General features: G+C 29.3%; 1 protein-coding gene across 2 annotated transcripts in view; it reads right to left on the reverse strand.

The window, feature by feature from the left end:
- Positions 1 to 3,514: 3,514 nt before the first annotated feature.
- Positions 3,515 to 16,633, reverse strand: part of tweek (transmembrane protein KIAA1109 homolog tweek) — a 115,064-nt gene continuing 101,945 nt past the window's right edge. For both annotated transcript variants that reach the window (XM_087150375.1, XM_087150374.1), the window contains 6 exons: positions 16,347 to 16,601; positions 13,846 to 14,028; positions 11,013 to 11,192; positions 10,013 to 10,138; positions 5,177 to 5,309; positions 3,515 to 3,874 (listed from right to left, as the gene is read on the reverse strand). In XM_087150375.1, the coding sequence (XP_087006501.1) occupies positions 3,661 to 3,874; positions 5,177 to 5,309; positions 10,013 to 10,138; positions 11,013 to 11,192; positions 13,846 to 14,028; positions 16,347 to 16,601 (1,091 nt within the window). In that variant the 3' untranslated portion in view covers positions 3,515 to 3,660. The remainder of the gene's footprint in view (positions 3,875 to 5,176; positions 5,310 to 10,012; positions 10,139 to 11,012; positions 11,193 to 13,845; positions 14,029 to 16,346; positions 16,602 to 16,633) is intronic.

Raw genomic sequence — 16,633 nt, forward strand, 5'->3', positions numbered from 1 at the left:
GACGTAAAAAAAAGTAGTAGTGGAAGTAAAACAGAGAATAATTAAAACATGTTCTTGCTTTAATTATCCTCTGCTTTATATTTTCAGTACCGTCATGTGGGGCTACTTTGTGCAAATACGAATTTGGCACTTTTCAAGTGCTGCTATTCAGTATTATGTTTTTTTCATGCTAAAAATGTGTGAAATTTGAAGATAGAAGTCTCCTCTATTACTACAAACATTCCTTCGAATTTTAAAACAATCTCAGAGTGTGTTTTGTTTATCCAATGTCAACAACATTCCGAGAACGTCGGACGTCGAAAAGTGTGCGTGGAAACTTTAGCTATGAAATGCAAAGATGCTGATAAAACAATTGTCGTAAGTGCAAAAATTTTTATTTATATATTAATAAACAATTATATCATGTTACCGTTAAAAAAATTTGAAAATTAATAACAAATAAACGGAAAAGGAAAAAAGATGCACTGTGGGGCTACTTTGTGCAAAGTTTCATTCAGTTTTCTTTCGACAGAAAAATTGTCAGACGTGATAAAAAAAATACCTGGAACGAGAAACTACCGTGATTACACTTTAGAAAAGCTGCAACAAGTTTGCAAGCAGATGCTGGGGGTATGTCGATTGCAGAAATTTCTCGGAAGTACAAAATCCACAGAAATACTATCTCTAAAAAATTCACAAGAAACACATGAAACGTGCTGGTAAACTATTATTTTTCTTCTCCCAGTTGATACGAATTCCGCATCTGGCTCGCACCGACCACAGTGCTGATGTGCAATATCCTCAATGGTAGACGGATCATGGGCTAGAGTCCCTTTGCCGTCAGGCTAACCATGGGAGGTTCTTGTGGTCTTCCTCTCCATGTAATGCAAATGCGGGTTAGCTCCATCAAAAAGTCCTCCACGAAGGCAAATATCTCCCAATACTTGATCCAGGAGTTCCCTTGTCTTCTGGATTGGGTTCAAAATGACAAGGCTACGGAGTTCAACATAAGTAGTCCCATAACCCATAAAATTGGATCGGCTGTTCAACGACAGTTATAAAACAAAATAAAAGGTCTGGAGTCAATTTGACAAATCTCTAGTTATCTAGGGTCAAACTATGATAAAGAAGACTTGTATGGAAAAAAGCATACAAAAAGTATAAGTTTAAAATGTTTATTAACATTATACTTACAAGCATGAAATTACATATAATTGTAATCCAGTATCACACATTTCATACAATATTTAATAAACATATACATTTTAAAAATAATAATACAAGAAAACATCACTCTTCATAAAATACTCTGTCAAATGCTTTGATATGTTTCAGAAATAAAAACTTGAATATTTGAAAGAAAAAAAAGTCAAGGAAAAGATGAGGAAAAAATTAAGTAAAAAAAGTAAGCTAGAGGTATTGGCAATGCTTTTTTTTTTCAAATATGTTACACGTATTGGCAAGTTTTATACTTTGAAACGGGTGACTAAATCACCACTTAATTAACAGAAGAAAAAAAAATATTGATGCAAAAAAATAAAAATTACAAATTAAACTATTTTACACTTTGACAAATGAAAAATATAACAATAGAAAATATTCTCTAATTCCACTGGTTTGTTTCAATGTGAAGAAATAAAATGCATTTTATGATATTAAAATCAAGTTGGCAAGAATTTTCGAGCATGTCTAAGTAGTATTTAAGACAAATAAATTTAAGAATATAAAAATATACATAAAAAGTAATCTCTGATATATCACTTTTTATAATTGAATAAATGACTAGAATTTAGGGCCAAAGTAACAACCGTCAGGCCAGAACTAAACTAAAAAGAAAACTAAAACTTAGTAATTGTTGAGTACAAAAATTAACAGAAAATGGGACACAAGTCATCGTTTTCTCAACAAAGTGATATATAAATAATTTTGACAAAGAAGTTAATAAACTATAACGCAATTTTGTACAAAAAATATATCTACATAATATTATATAAGCTATTTGATTAATCAGATAATAACTTATTTTATGCATGATGAGCAAATAATTTAAAGAAGTATAAAAATAAGACAGTTAGATTATTTAGATTAATTTATGAAAAATTAGTAAACAAATGACACAAAAGTGATTTGAACTCTTAGAATTTTTAAAGCTTATAAGAGTTGCAAATAATTTTAAGTAACATTTTTTGATAAATTTAATATATAATTACAACTAAATTGAACAAAATCAGCCACTTATACAATTTTAATTAAAAATTTAATATACATAAGCGCTTGATAGATTTAAATTTTTGGACAAATAAGTAAAATACTTTTAAAGATGAAAATCTTATAACAAAAAAACTATTCAGTTGAAAAGAGATATGACAATACCTCAAATGCATTTTCTTGAAGAAGAAAAAAAAGGTTAAAAAATACATAAAAAATGTATTATTTTGTTTTCTCCTCATTAACAACTAAACTCAATAATGATTTTACATAAAAATTAAAAGAAAACATAGACAAGAAAAGTAAAGCCATACAACATATAACGTTAAACAAAAGTATTTGTTTGCTATTAACACTAATATATATGTACATTTATATCTATATACTATTTATTTAAATACATAACTATATATACAAAGATATATACCCTTATATCTTCATTTAAATTTAACATTCTCTTTGAAGATTTCGATTGAGGATAAGCAAATTATACATATTATATACACAAAGTCAAATGTGATATATTTTTTTCACTTTACTTTTTTTTAAAATTTTGGAATTAAGATTAACTCAGGACTTACAAAAAACAATTATGAAAATAATTAATTTCTAAATGAAAGACATTTACTTGAATTGTTTGCATAATTAGAACTTGATTTAAGAATACAAATTGATTTTAATTAAACTATATATGCAAAAATTACAATAAGTATGAAATATAATGAATGAATAATAACATCATTAAGCATTATATTTTTTAAAATCAAAAAAAATATTCAAAAAATAAATTAAAAGTTCTTATTTAAAATTTAATAAAATACTACAAAATCTAGAAATATAACAAGTTTTCGTTTAAAATGTAATAATATAATAAACATCCATTAAAAAATAAAACAAAATTTTATAGTAATTTAATGTGTTGGCAAAAATGCACCAGTAATCAGCAAGTAACAATTTTAAACTAATATCTCTGATGAAAAAAAACAACTTAAGTATCAAATTCTAATAATTTCCCACAGAAAACAACAAAATCCACTTTCAAAATAAGTTAGGAGTTTTATAATACAATAAAAATGAAACAAATATGAAAAGATTAACTATAAATACTATATTTAAATAAAGTTTTGAATAAATAATGATAATTTAAAAATACACAAGCAAATACTAAGCATAAATTAACAAACAAATAAATTAAATAAAAACACTTTACACAACCATCAAACTTAAAAATTCCTAACTAAAAACGCTTGTGAGATATCTCCAGAGATCTAAATAATTATATATATTAAATATATAATTATTTACTAAATCTCAATAATTATATATTTTGATAAATCTCAATTTTTAATCAGTGAAGGGATGTTTCATACCAAACACTAATGTAAAATCACAATAAAGCTTAAAGTTTTGTTATACATCTATAACTGTACACCATATATAGATATACTTAGAGATTTTAAGTACCAAGGTCTGTTACTTTTTAAGAATACTACCAGAGTCATCTTTATCATCTCTGACGGCTGATATCATCTTTTCCATTACAACCGCTAGAATTTTATCCAGTGGATCCATGCAACCCCTTTGCATCCACTTTGGAATTGTAACTCGCGCATGGGCGAACCCAAGTTTTTGTAATATATAATCAACTCCATATGGCTCAATTCCTTTACCAGCCCAAGATAAGAGTCTGAAATAATAAGAAAATTCCGATATTAATATAAATAAAGTTAAACATGAAATAGACATGAAATCACGTTGGTTCTATTACGAAGCACCTTCTTTGGTTTTGGAAACACAGAACGAAAGACATTCAGAAATGTAAAGGAAATTTCAAACGAGTTACAATAAAGAAAAAAATTGACCTGTAGAGTAGGGGAACTACATATATTAAAATTTAACAGTTAAAATTAAAATAATTACTGTATATAACGGCGTATAAGTTAAATTTACAAGATCCTAAAATTTTATGAGAACCAGAAGGTCGACTTATACACCAGTTATAAAGTCAGACATTCATTGTGAAATGTCGATGCATTACAAACAATGGGATAGATATGAATAACTCTGTACCAATTTACCAATTCCAAAAACTATTTTTAATAAGTTACGTTGAGTGAATAATGTATTTTCTCACATCAAATTTTCTTTATATTTTAAGTTTCTTCAAAAACAGTACTTTATGTTCAGAAAAAAATTAAGAAGAAGAAAGGTTAAGATAACTTTTTTGAGTATTTCAAAAATTATAACACAATGAAAACTTTTAAAATATACAATAAATCTACATATTTAAAGATTTCCAGGGCATCATCAGCGTCGGATACAATAACATTAGCAGTGTCATCATATGGATCCCACTTTACGTTCTGCAATGGATGCTATATCATCTTCACCCCATCCCAAGAGTTCAAAATTCCACACTTGTTAAAAGATTTTACAATGGCATTTAAATTCACATTTTGTAATGAGCCTAGTATTATTTGACGAACGGCGTCCATAGGAGCAGCGTTTAGAAGCATTTTTGATTTTGAACTTGGGATGATTGGATACACCAGGATACGAGGTATTTTTGAAGATTTGCAAAGAATGAGATACTTGAAAGGTCATTAACCCCTCAACGATCGGTTAATTTTCAAGTAAACGGTCATAAAAGTGCCTATTGTTTTGGCTTTTGTATTTGTATGACATATTTGATTAGTGCTGATATCTAGCTTAAAATAAACTAACTATCTACAATTACCTTAAATATATCCTGGTACTGCCACCTGGTGTGTAAAATGAGAAATAAAATTTTTTCTGGGCAAAAGAAATGAATTAGTATTATCCTTATTACCATTCCCAAAGACAAAAAGCTCAAAATCATTAAATAAAAAAATTTAAAAAAAAAATCAGTTAAAGTTTTTATTTCTTTAATTTAGTAACAGATGCCAGTATATTTGTAAAGTTAAACAACAAAGGAGTAAGGGAATCTCAAAAGTAATCTGTTAAGTACCTAACAGTAGGCTCCAAATGCCATGTATGACATTCATACATTCTCCAATCCTTTTGAAATGACTCTGTTGGATCAGCCATCTTTAATTTTTTATCACTATCAGGCGAATGAGATTTTCCAAATGTGCTAACAACTGCAAAAGAACAAGTGATTGATTATGAATATGAAGTGAAATAAGATATATGCAACTAGTCAAAGTAATGTTCTCTCCGTGAACATTAATGGTTTTTTGATTTTCTTCTCACATTATAAAAGAAGTTCTGTTCATAGAATAAATATTAATCAAAGCATCATCGTTAGTTAAGTATGATTTTTAAAAATTAACTTAATATTTCTCATTTTACTACCAAACCTATACAACTTATAAATTTAAAAAACTTTAGAAAATGATTTTCGGTTTTGTATTTTGTTTGTTGGCAATGAACAGCCCATCAATATCCAATTTGCAGCTAGATAACTTTCAACTCTATAGTTTGGTATTGAAAAATTTCCAAAATGCAAGGGATTCTTGGATCATGCCTTGAGACAAACTCACCTTCATAACAGTTGTTGTACTTTTAGTGTAGTTCATTTACATCGCACAAGAGATGCACAATGGGCTAATGATGACGGTCTTGGAAACATCCCAGAGGATGATTCGAAGACATGCCATCACAATTTTGATTCTGAGCAGAGAGGATGGTAGCCTGATGACCTTCACGTGAAGTCGAGCACTTTACAGTAGAACAGTTTAACGAGGACCAATACTGCACACCCTTGGTCCCTATGCAGACTAATCCAAGTGGTCACTCACCCGCACACTGACCACAGCCAGTGATGCATGGACTTTGGTGATCTGGTAGGAACATAGCGGATCTTCATAACAGACTTATTGAGTGAAACTAAACAGTTTAGAATTATAAGGAGAGGAAAACCACAAAAACATCTCTTGAATAGCTTGAGAGGAAAGGAACTCTTACCTACAATCAGGCTACCACTGGAAGATTTTTTACCAGCAATGTGGCATGTGTAAGGCAGGAGCAATATAAAAAATAGACAAGCCATCAACAGAATTCCAAAACTCGTTGGGAGGTGAGCATTCTATCAATTGAGTAATCCTGGTTTTTTCATTTTGTTATTGTAAATATTAAATTGATTAAAACATGGAGAAAACACTAGAAAAGATTTAAAAAATTCTATTTTTTGAATTCTGCCAATTTTTTCCTTGGCTTAAAATATGACTTGTTTATTTTTTATTTTACCGTGAACAAAGAGCAAAAATACTGTCATCATATATTTTAATTCAAATAATATATGTTTATTACAGATTGTGTTTCCAACTTTTGCTTTTCAGACCATTGAAGTTCAAGTTTTGGTTTATACAATGTGACTTACAATAAATAGTATATAGTATAAAGCCATTAAAATAATATAAAGGCTTACATGGAGTAGAATCAATTAAATTTTTATATAGAGTATTTAAAAAAAATCTGTATTCATTTATACTTATTAAATAACTATGCATTTATTATTTGATTCAGATGAGGATTCGATTAAAGAACCACCCAGATAAAAATTAACTGCAGTTTTTTCTAAACTAAACTCAGCGGCACGACAGCCCACAGAGGGCCAAGGCCTACTGTGCCCATCTCAGTTTTCTTGACCTTGGGCTCTGGGGTGCAGGAGCAGATGTTCCGGTCAGGTGGTCAGCCAAACGCGGAACCCCCAATGTTTAGTTCCCAAGCATGCTTGGTACTCATTTATCGACCCACTGAAGGGATGAAAGACTGAGTCAACCTTGCCCGGCCCGAGGATCGAACCAGGGACTTGCGGCAGCGCTACCGCGCAGCCACCGGGCGTTGCAGTTTTTTTCTACAGAATTGAAGTACATTTAAAGTTATTCTACTAACAACTGTCGATTTCCTGTAGAGCAATCATAACTATAAAAATCTTTCAGTTATTCTGCAGTTAACTTGAAGTAATTTCTCAGTAATTTGTTTCAAAAAAATTTTTTTAGCAACTGTCTACAAAATCACTGTATTTTATGTAAAGTCACTTGAAAATCATAAATTTAAAAAATAATGAAACTTTAATCCATGATTATACTGCAGTAAACTTGAAGTAATTATGCAGTCATTGTTTCTTGTTTCAGAAGTATATTTTTTGATGTATCTGCAGAAAAATTACAGTTATTTTGTACCATAGTAAAATTGAGAATAAGAGTCTTCTAGTATTTGAATAGATTTTGATGTCTGCAATATTACCTTCCTTGATATTAAATCTACAACTTTTCATAACGTTTTTTTTATTGATTATATATTAATTTCTGATTATTAGCTGCTTTAGGTAAAGATTCTAAACATAGATATTAAGGGTGGAGATAACGTTCACTGTCTATATTTCTGAAAGAAAAATGCATAAATACATATTTGACATAATTTTAGTTATTTTATAATTTAGAAGTGCCAAAACTTTTTAAGTAACATTTTTACACAATTTAATTATTTTAAAAGCTGCTTAAAATTAGGTATTTAAATATTTCTGTATTTTAGTAATTTTATTACTAATTTTATTTTTATTAATTTATTTTTTATTTATTCATTTTTGACTTCTGCTTTTACACAAAGGTATGATGAAAAGAATATTATAGTAAAATGTAAGTAATTAACATTAATAAGTTTTTTTTCTTTATTTGAATTTAAACTAAAATAGAACTATTTCAGAACTAAAATTATACTTATTTAGTCCAATCATAATAAATTTTTAGTAAGGGTTATAAACAAATTTATATTTAAAGAGTTTGCACAATGGAAGTTAAAAATGAATATTTAATCGAAGATTTTTTAGCTTCACACCTTTCCTCCAAAAATTTATTACTTTTAGTTTGTGTCTGAAATTTGTCTTAAACAAATTCAGATTGTTTAAAACTAAAAATAAACCTTTTAAAATTAAACAATTAATTTTGTTTGAAAAAAAAATACAGCTCATAGTATTTTCAATTGATCATAAATGAGCATAAGATTTATAGAACTTGTGGGGGGAGGAGTTATTATCCACAATGCCAACCTTCATCTATCAAGAGGTACCTCATGATTGAATCAAGTTAGCATGTCTTATATAACAGTGAATTGATGTTTAATAATCGTAGTGATAGTTATGCCACAATACTCCCCACCAAAATTTTATCAGGGATAGAATTCGATGAATGGATACCACTAGTTGCTGCACTTGTGAAAGATCGGGAGAGCTGGATTAAGGTCACCGGGTTTTTTGAGAGCTGAATGTGAGAGGTGTATTAACTTCAAGGTCGTAGTCGCTCCTATGTTGCCTTTAGCAGTCGACTGTATGCAGGCTGACGTTGTGTACGATCGAGACGAGACTGAGCAGCTACAGTGCGAGGAGGTGGATAATGTCGCAGTCACAAGTAGCAGGTCAACTGTTCAATGTGGACCATCCATCAAAGTAAGCGTTATTGTCTAGGTAGGCGTGTTTACGTCAAAGTGGGCGTTTCAGACAAGGTAGGCGTGTTCACATCACGTCCAAAGGTCACCAATGTGGGGGGAGGAGTTATTATCGACAATGCCAACCTTCATCTATCAAGAGTTACCTCATGATTGAATCAAGTTAGCATGTCTTATATACCAGTGAATTGATGTTTAATAATCATAGTGGTAGTTATGCCACAAACTATTTGGTTTTAAAATTCGTTCTTAAAAGTTAAAAAAAGAATGACAAATCCAGAAGCAGTGGCGAAAATCACAAACCTACATTATTTGGAATATTGAGTAAAAAATGGTTAAATAATATCTCATTCAATCGCTATCTTACTGTAATCATCCAAAACAATAATATCTTTATAAAAATACAGTATTCAAACTGTTAACACTATGAAAAATCGTTTATAAACTGTTTTCCTCTAGTATGATATTAACAAACAAGAATTTTATATATGTGCCAAGTAGGCCCACCGTATCAAACCATTTAGTTCCTTGCAGAGGAGATGTAGACAAGCTATTGTTGAGAAGGGTGATTGGACAATCTCAAAACCTTACAGAATGAGAGTTCGAATCCCAGAAAAAACATCTTAATATTTCTTACATTTCTACAACATATGAAGAATTTCCAGTTTCTCACACTCCCTAATTGATGCCTCTGATTACTAGAATAAATATAATAAAAAGAAAACTTCTTTCTAAAATAAAATGTCTAGTATTTCCCATTGCTCACGATAGATGGCATTACTCAATAATCTAATATCTCTGTATATTTACTGAAAAACTTTTAGGGTTGGTTCTACAACAAATTATTGTAGTTTAGTAACTGTAGCAATTTTGTAGTGTCTCAACCTCTAAAATTCTGTGGTTTATTTTTAGCTGAGCATAATTAAAATATAGTGCACAATCATTTTACTTAAAACAATAAATTTAGATGTCAAAATTAAAAATAGTCCTCAAGCGATATTGGAAAGCAAGGGGCGGAATGAGAAAATGACATTTTTGTGTTTATGTTCTTGTTCCTTTCGTGATTTATTAAAAATTCTAAAAAATTTGATTTTGTCAGAATGGTCATATCTAAAAAAATGGTATATGGAATGTTATATTAATTTAAAGCAAATTAATTTAAATTCAATACTAAAATAATGAAATTTAACACATCATCATTGAATTGTTCAGCCCTTGTGGCCCAACCAGTAGCTAAGAAATAATTAACCAAAAAAAAAGAAAGAATTCTTTCTTATAATTCTAATCAAAAGAACATTTCTTCGTTAGAATTAATATATTTGAACATAAAAAAATCAAAATATGTGCTAAAAAGAAAAAAATTTATGAATCAAAATACATATATTTATAGAATAACCTTCCTTCTCTTTGATGTAAGATGTTATTAGATCATGCAAAAAGAAAAAAGCTTCAGCATCAACTGCTACAAATATATGATCATCAAATTCTGTGACAAAACTGCAATCAACTGAAGGTTTTGGTCCTAGAAATCATACAAAATATTTTTTCATTTTGCAGACAATAATTAATTAAAATACACAGAAAAACTCAATTTTATACAAGCAAAATTCCATGTAAGATGTTACACACCTTATAATTATCATCAGAGCACCACACTCTTTTTTTGCAGGAATAAAAATATTTGAGCAATATAATTTTTTTTAATATTATAATTTTTTTGACACATAAATCATTCATCAGAAAAGTTTTCATTAAATAATTTGCATTCTTCAAGAATTTTTATAAGAATTTCTTTTTCTATTTATTGTGAGAAATCTCAAATATTTTAGATTTTAATAGATTTTTTTTAACCAGTCTGCAATGCTTTTTACAGTTTATGAATTTCATAAATCTTTCAAATACAACATAATTTCTAAAATAATATTTTCATCAGTTATTTGACAGTTCATTTCACACCATTTATTATTGATATACAAAATATTATTGAAAACTATGATGGCAGAAACATAAATTGTTAAAATTCACTAATAAAAATATTATAGACCATATAGCAACATTTGTTTTCAAGAAACAAACATTGATTTTTCGTAATTTGAAAATGAATATGACTGTTTGAAAAATTAAATTTGTAATATACTCAGTCACTTCGACTTCAAAGTCAAAAACTCTCTATAATAATTATGCTCAATGTTTATTTTTGTTAAATCTCAGCCTTTTGGGTTATTTCTTAGGCATGCACTTTAAACAATGTCCAAAATATAAAGCTTATCAACATTTTATGAAAATGAAATTCATGTTTAAATAATAAAAATTATTTAAAAATCTAGAATTATTAATTATAATTTTAGAGCTTTATAATGAAGCAAAATTAAATATCTTATGAAAACATAACATACCTCCAACAGGTACAGGCCTTGCAGGTTGTAAATGCTCAGTTTTCAAATGTAATTGCATACTAGGTAAGGCAAAAATAACTTCCATATTGTGGTTAAATTCAGGACCTTTGGCAGGAACAGAAATTCTGCGATCTGTTGCACTGTCACGATCATGTTCGAATACTGGAAATCTGCCAACATCTAAAAAAAGTGTAATGATGAGCAATAAGTACTACTACCGTTTAATAGTTGATTTAGCACAAATACTTCAATAAATTTTCTTCTTAAAACTGAAGGGTATGTTTTTTTAACTGCTTATAATTTTCAAGGTATCTGCTACATTTTAGATTTTCAAATTCATGACTTTCCATGACTAATTTCAAGAATTTTTCATGACTTAATGAAGTTACTATTTTCTCCGAAAAACACAACAATAATTTTAAAAAAGCATTATAATAACATTAATTGAAATGATAGATATAGCCAAAACGGTTAGTCTTCATATTTATAAATTTTAAATTTAAAAAACAGTAAAAAAAGAGTTGAAGCAATAAAATAGCTGCAAAAAATGCAAAAGCAAATACTTTTTTTCTTTCTTTTTTTTTCTGCAGGACTATATTCTAAACATACTTTTCTTGTTCACCGGAAAGGAAAGAAACACTCCTGATTTTTCTGTTCTCATTTCGGAATAAAAAAAATCGCCAATGACTGGCTTGCTTCAGCTAGATATTGAAATTGATAAAAAATAAATAAATAAATAATAACAAAAATTCTGAAATCACAGAAGTTTAAAAGATAATTCGCCCTAGAAATGATGTTTTTCTGAAAGAACACCATAATTTTTAAAGAACATGATAAAAACATTTTATATTTTAATAAAATATGACTGTGAGTGGGTGATTTTGTTACAAATTTTGAAATTCGGAGCACTTTTAAATCGGGGGGGGGGGGTAAATTCCATTTTAAAAATTAGATTTCTCAGCAACCTAAATCCATGACTTTCCATGATTTTTTTAATCAGTTAAAATCATGACAAATTTTGTTCAAAACCGAAATTCATGACTTTCTATGATTTCTCATGACTTTCCAGGTGCGCAGATACCCTGAACTTTAAAAGCAATTGAATAATTAGCATATTAAAAATATTGCTAATAAATCACTATATATCCATCACATCATAACAAAGGTTATTATGCCTTTCCTTAGCCCTGAAAATACTGTGGCAGGACGTAGCACATATAATAACAAAAATGAAAATAAAGCAACAGAGAAGGGAAATTACTGTAACAAAACCGAACAAATTGTACAAAATTGTAAAAATTTTAAATGAATTTCATAAAATGAAATTGCAAGTAAAATCTCTGGAGTCTTTAATCAAGAGCGATCCTTACATTAACATTCTAATACTTACGCTATTTCCATAATAAATAATAACTATACAGAATAATACAGAATTACATACAGGACCAACACTCAGACTTTTAACAGTATTCAACAAAATAACATAATAAAAGTTAAAACGAATTTTTCAGGTTGATTAAATTTAAGACAAAAAATAAGAAAGCATTGAAGATAGCAAATTTGTAGTAAATTTTACATTGATTTTTAAGTTATATAAATAGACATAAAAGAAGTTTATTATTCTTCATTTTAAGTTTTTTGCTCAAATTTTTCAAAAAAAAACATTCAGTATAAAGGTTGTCTCTAAGCCATTAAATAACAGTTTGGATCAAAAAGAAGAAGAAAAATTTGTGCTTTACAAAAAGTCATCTAATGATATCAAAATTGATCCCTCACCCTGGGAGCATTTTTTAAAGCTTATATAGGAACCCTCATTATTTTTTTTATTGCAGATTCAGTTTTATTATAAAAGAATACACAGATTTGACATACAAATTTCAATTTTTGAGTTGACAAATAGTCCTAAAATTGGAAAATAAAGAATAAGAAACAAAATTTTTAAAATATTAAACATTATTCCTGAACTCACTTCAGGGGTTGGAACCAAATTTAAACATAGCTCTATATGTAAAAATAAAAAAAATCAATTCTGCAATATCTTCTTGAGAACCAGATATGAACTATCTGGAGATATTTAAACAGCCATGGAGGTTAAGGTTCAACAATTTTTTAGTCTAACTGCATGCATATTCTTTCTTTTTTTAATCTGATGAGTTGCATTTCCTGAGACAACTCATTTTTGTCATCCATTCCCATTTCTCAGTTTGTTAAGTTTAGATAAAATCATTTGTCATTTCAAATATAAATACTCAAAGATAAAATTTGGATATTTTCCCTGGAACTTCAAATAAAAATAAGGTTTAAATTAAGAATAAGATTTCCAAGTTGCTATCCAACTTTACCCCTAGGCCATAGCTGCTGATTCTTCCAGATTTTCCAGAAGATTTTATTTTTTATATTTAAAGTTATAGTAAACCTTTAGCTCTTTTGTTTCATTCTTAAATTTATAAATTTAATTAAGAATGATTTTAATTACCACTACAGATAAATAGATTAAACATTTATATAAATGTATTAAAATAATACGTTGGTCTATTTTAAGTTAGACAAAATATAAAAATACATTTGTCTATAAATGATCATTCAATTTACATTTTACTATCATTTTGAAAAATCAGTTTTAGAGCAAAATCTGGAAGGTATGCCAGCGGAAGGAATGAAAATTTTGAATTTGGTATTATTGAATAACTTTTTAAAAAAAATAAACACATCATTTCATCTTTTTGATCCAATTTGCATTTGTCAAAGTATTTGATCATTCTAAGGCTTTTGGGATACCTTTATACAAAAATAGTTATGAAAGTTGGTTTAAAAAGATCAAAAAATGCTTTACCATCCAATTCACTTGTAGCGAAGGCGTAGTGAAACCATTCATGCATGCTTCGAAACTGAGGTGGGAAGAGAACGTTCCTTGATATCCGGCAAACAGTAGCCATACTTGAATGCTGAGCAGTTTCTGTTGAGCAATGGCCAAGGGCATAAGACAAATTTTGAACAATGTGAGTAGCAATACTACCTGAAAGAGGAAAAAAAAAAATTAAAAAAAAAAATGAAGCTCTAATGTAAATACCCTATTCAGATAACTGTTTAATAATTATTGAAATGGAAAAATAAGTGGTAGAACTATAGCAATTCTGAAATAATAATAATTACATACCGTATATTCCAGCGTATAACGCGCACTTTTAATACAAAAAGTAACATTGGAATTTTCGGGTGCGCGGTATACGCCGAATATAAAAAATTATAGATTAACAAAATTTAAATATATAAAAATACTTTTATTCTAAAGAAATGACATACCTTTACCTATATACTTTATAGATTTTCGTTATTACGTAAATAGTTCATTATGTTCGTCCTCCGTTATTTCTTCAGGCACGTCATTACAATCTGTTTCGTCTTCATCATCTGTGTTACCCTCATCCATAAATAAACAGTCATCTTCTGATCCGTCCAGATTATTTGAAATGTTGCATTTTTTGAATGATTTTCTAACCATCTTAGGCTTAATTTCATCCCATACTTTTAATATCCATTCGCACACTGTTTCCAAACTTGCATGACGCATATGTCCCACTTTCGTAAAGGTTTTCTCGCCCTCCAACATCCAAGTGTTCCACTGTTTTTTTAAATTGGCTTTAAATGGTTTGCTTAAGCAGACGTCCAATGGCTGAACTAATGGTGTCAATCCGCCCGGAATAACTGCCATATCGGTGTTAAATACTTTCAAAAATTTTTTTGTATTATCTGTAAGGTGGGACCAAAACATGTCTCACACTAAAAGGCTTTCTGGTTTTCTGTAGATACTAGACGAGATATTGCACATGTACAATCCAAATTTTCGTGCGCGTTATACGAAGAGTATATCTTAAAATTTAAAAAAATTTATTGAAAATTACGGGTGCGCGTTATACGCCGGGGCGCGTTATGCGCGGGAATATACGGTAAGTAGAACTAATGTGCTGAATATAGCATTCAAAGGCAAAAGAGTCAGAAGTAAAGACTCAGCATCCAACATATACAACATTTTTGTACTCTAGGTAAGCTTTTCAAATGATATTGTAAATTAAATCTGATGTAGAAAAAAAAAGATGATAGAAAAAAAAAGTCATTGGGGTAACTTGTGATCATGGAACCATCTAAAGCAGGCAAACCTCTTGAGGAATAACAACATCATCATAAGAGCCAAAATCAGCTAGACAAAGCAAAACTCAAATAAAATAACATTGTTCAGGTGAGCTGATGAAACTGTAATGAACTGATATAAAAAGATAAAAAAAATTAACGATTACAAGTTTGCCTAAAGAAGGCACAGCCCTACACAGGATTGGAAGATTGAAAATGTAATTGGGCTTAAATACCACAGTGGACTGATTGTAAAACAAGTTTTCGAATAAATCACGGTCTGTAATCAGTGAGAGTGTGGGCAACCATTTGTATCTGTCTGTGAAAGGAAAAAGGATGCACAGTATCGGTTCTTGTCGAATTGTTCTAGCATTTCATGTGCAATCCATTGAGCTACCACAGCAAGGGAGCCATCTCTGCAAAGGATCAAAATTATGATGACATGACTTTGGATCATCCTCAGGAATGTTTTCCAGAACATTGCTAATAGCTCATTGTACAGCTCTAGTTCAATGTAAAGTATTACTCTTGGGCTGGATGCAGAGTTATTTAAGCACAGTGATGAAGAAACAACAAGATGACCTGTTCACAGTTTCAACAATCATATATTTTGAACATCTATGTAAGAGGAATATCTACAAATAACTGTGAGGAAGAAAAAACAGATATATGTTGAAGTACAGAGTTTCCTAGTAAACTTACAACATATCAAAAAGTAAAAAAGATAGCACACCGCAGCTTGATGTAGAAAATAATAATGCTAGCAATGACATGACAACACGCTTGGTACATAATATGTTACTCCTCTATTAATAATATGTTTGCTTCATGAACCAATTTAGAATACAAAAGGTATGTTACTCCTCTAGAAAGATGACATCAGCTTGAACTTTAATTTTACATTATGGTGAGTTAGAAAAAAGCGTAATACAAGGAAAGATCCGACTGATAAGTCGAACTATTTCCAATAATTACTACTACCACAATAAACATGTAAATAAATTTTTACAGTTATGTTAATGAAAAAAGAAATTGAACTAAATACAATGAGAAGATGCTGAGAATTACAAAAGTATTCAGGAAATTTAAATAAGTTTAGAAGTCTCTTTAATATGTAGGATTATTAAATTTGTCTTATACACATGTTAATAAAGTCACATGGAATATTCCTAAAAATGTAAAAATAAAAAATGTATCAACACATACCATCATCTTTTACAACATCTTGTGCTTCAGTTGCAAATGAAATAGTTGGTTTCCGCATACTGAAGATAGCCCAAGCTTTGGAACGAAAATTTATACCATGGAAGCATGCTAAAGAAATATTGTAACCATGAAGATCCATTGTGCCACCTAATATTGTTCCAATCTCCGGTAAGGCACTCGCCATCGTACTTAATTGTAAGCCTGATACCATGTATAGGACTTTCTGCCAATGACGATGATGTTTGGCTTCACTCTCTGCAATAAGAACATAAGTCATAAAAACTAAG

Source organism: Parasteatoda tepidariorum, chromosome 8 (assembly GCF_982258835.1).
Source record: "Parasteatoda tepidariorum strain Cologne lab strain chromosome 8, Ptep-v5.0, whole genome shotgun sequence".
NCBI lineage: Eukaryota > Metazoa > Arthropoda > Arachnida > Araneae > Theridiidae > Parasteatoda > Parasteatoda tepidariorum.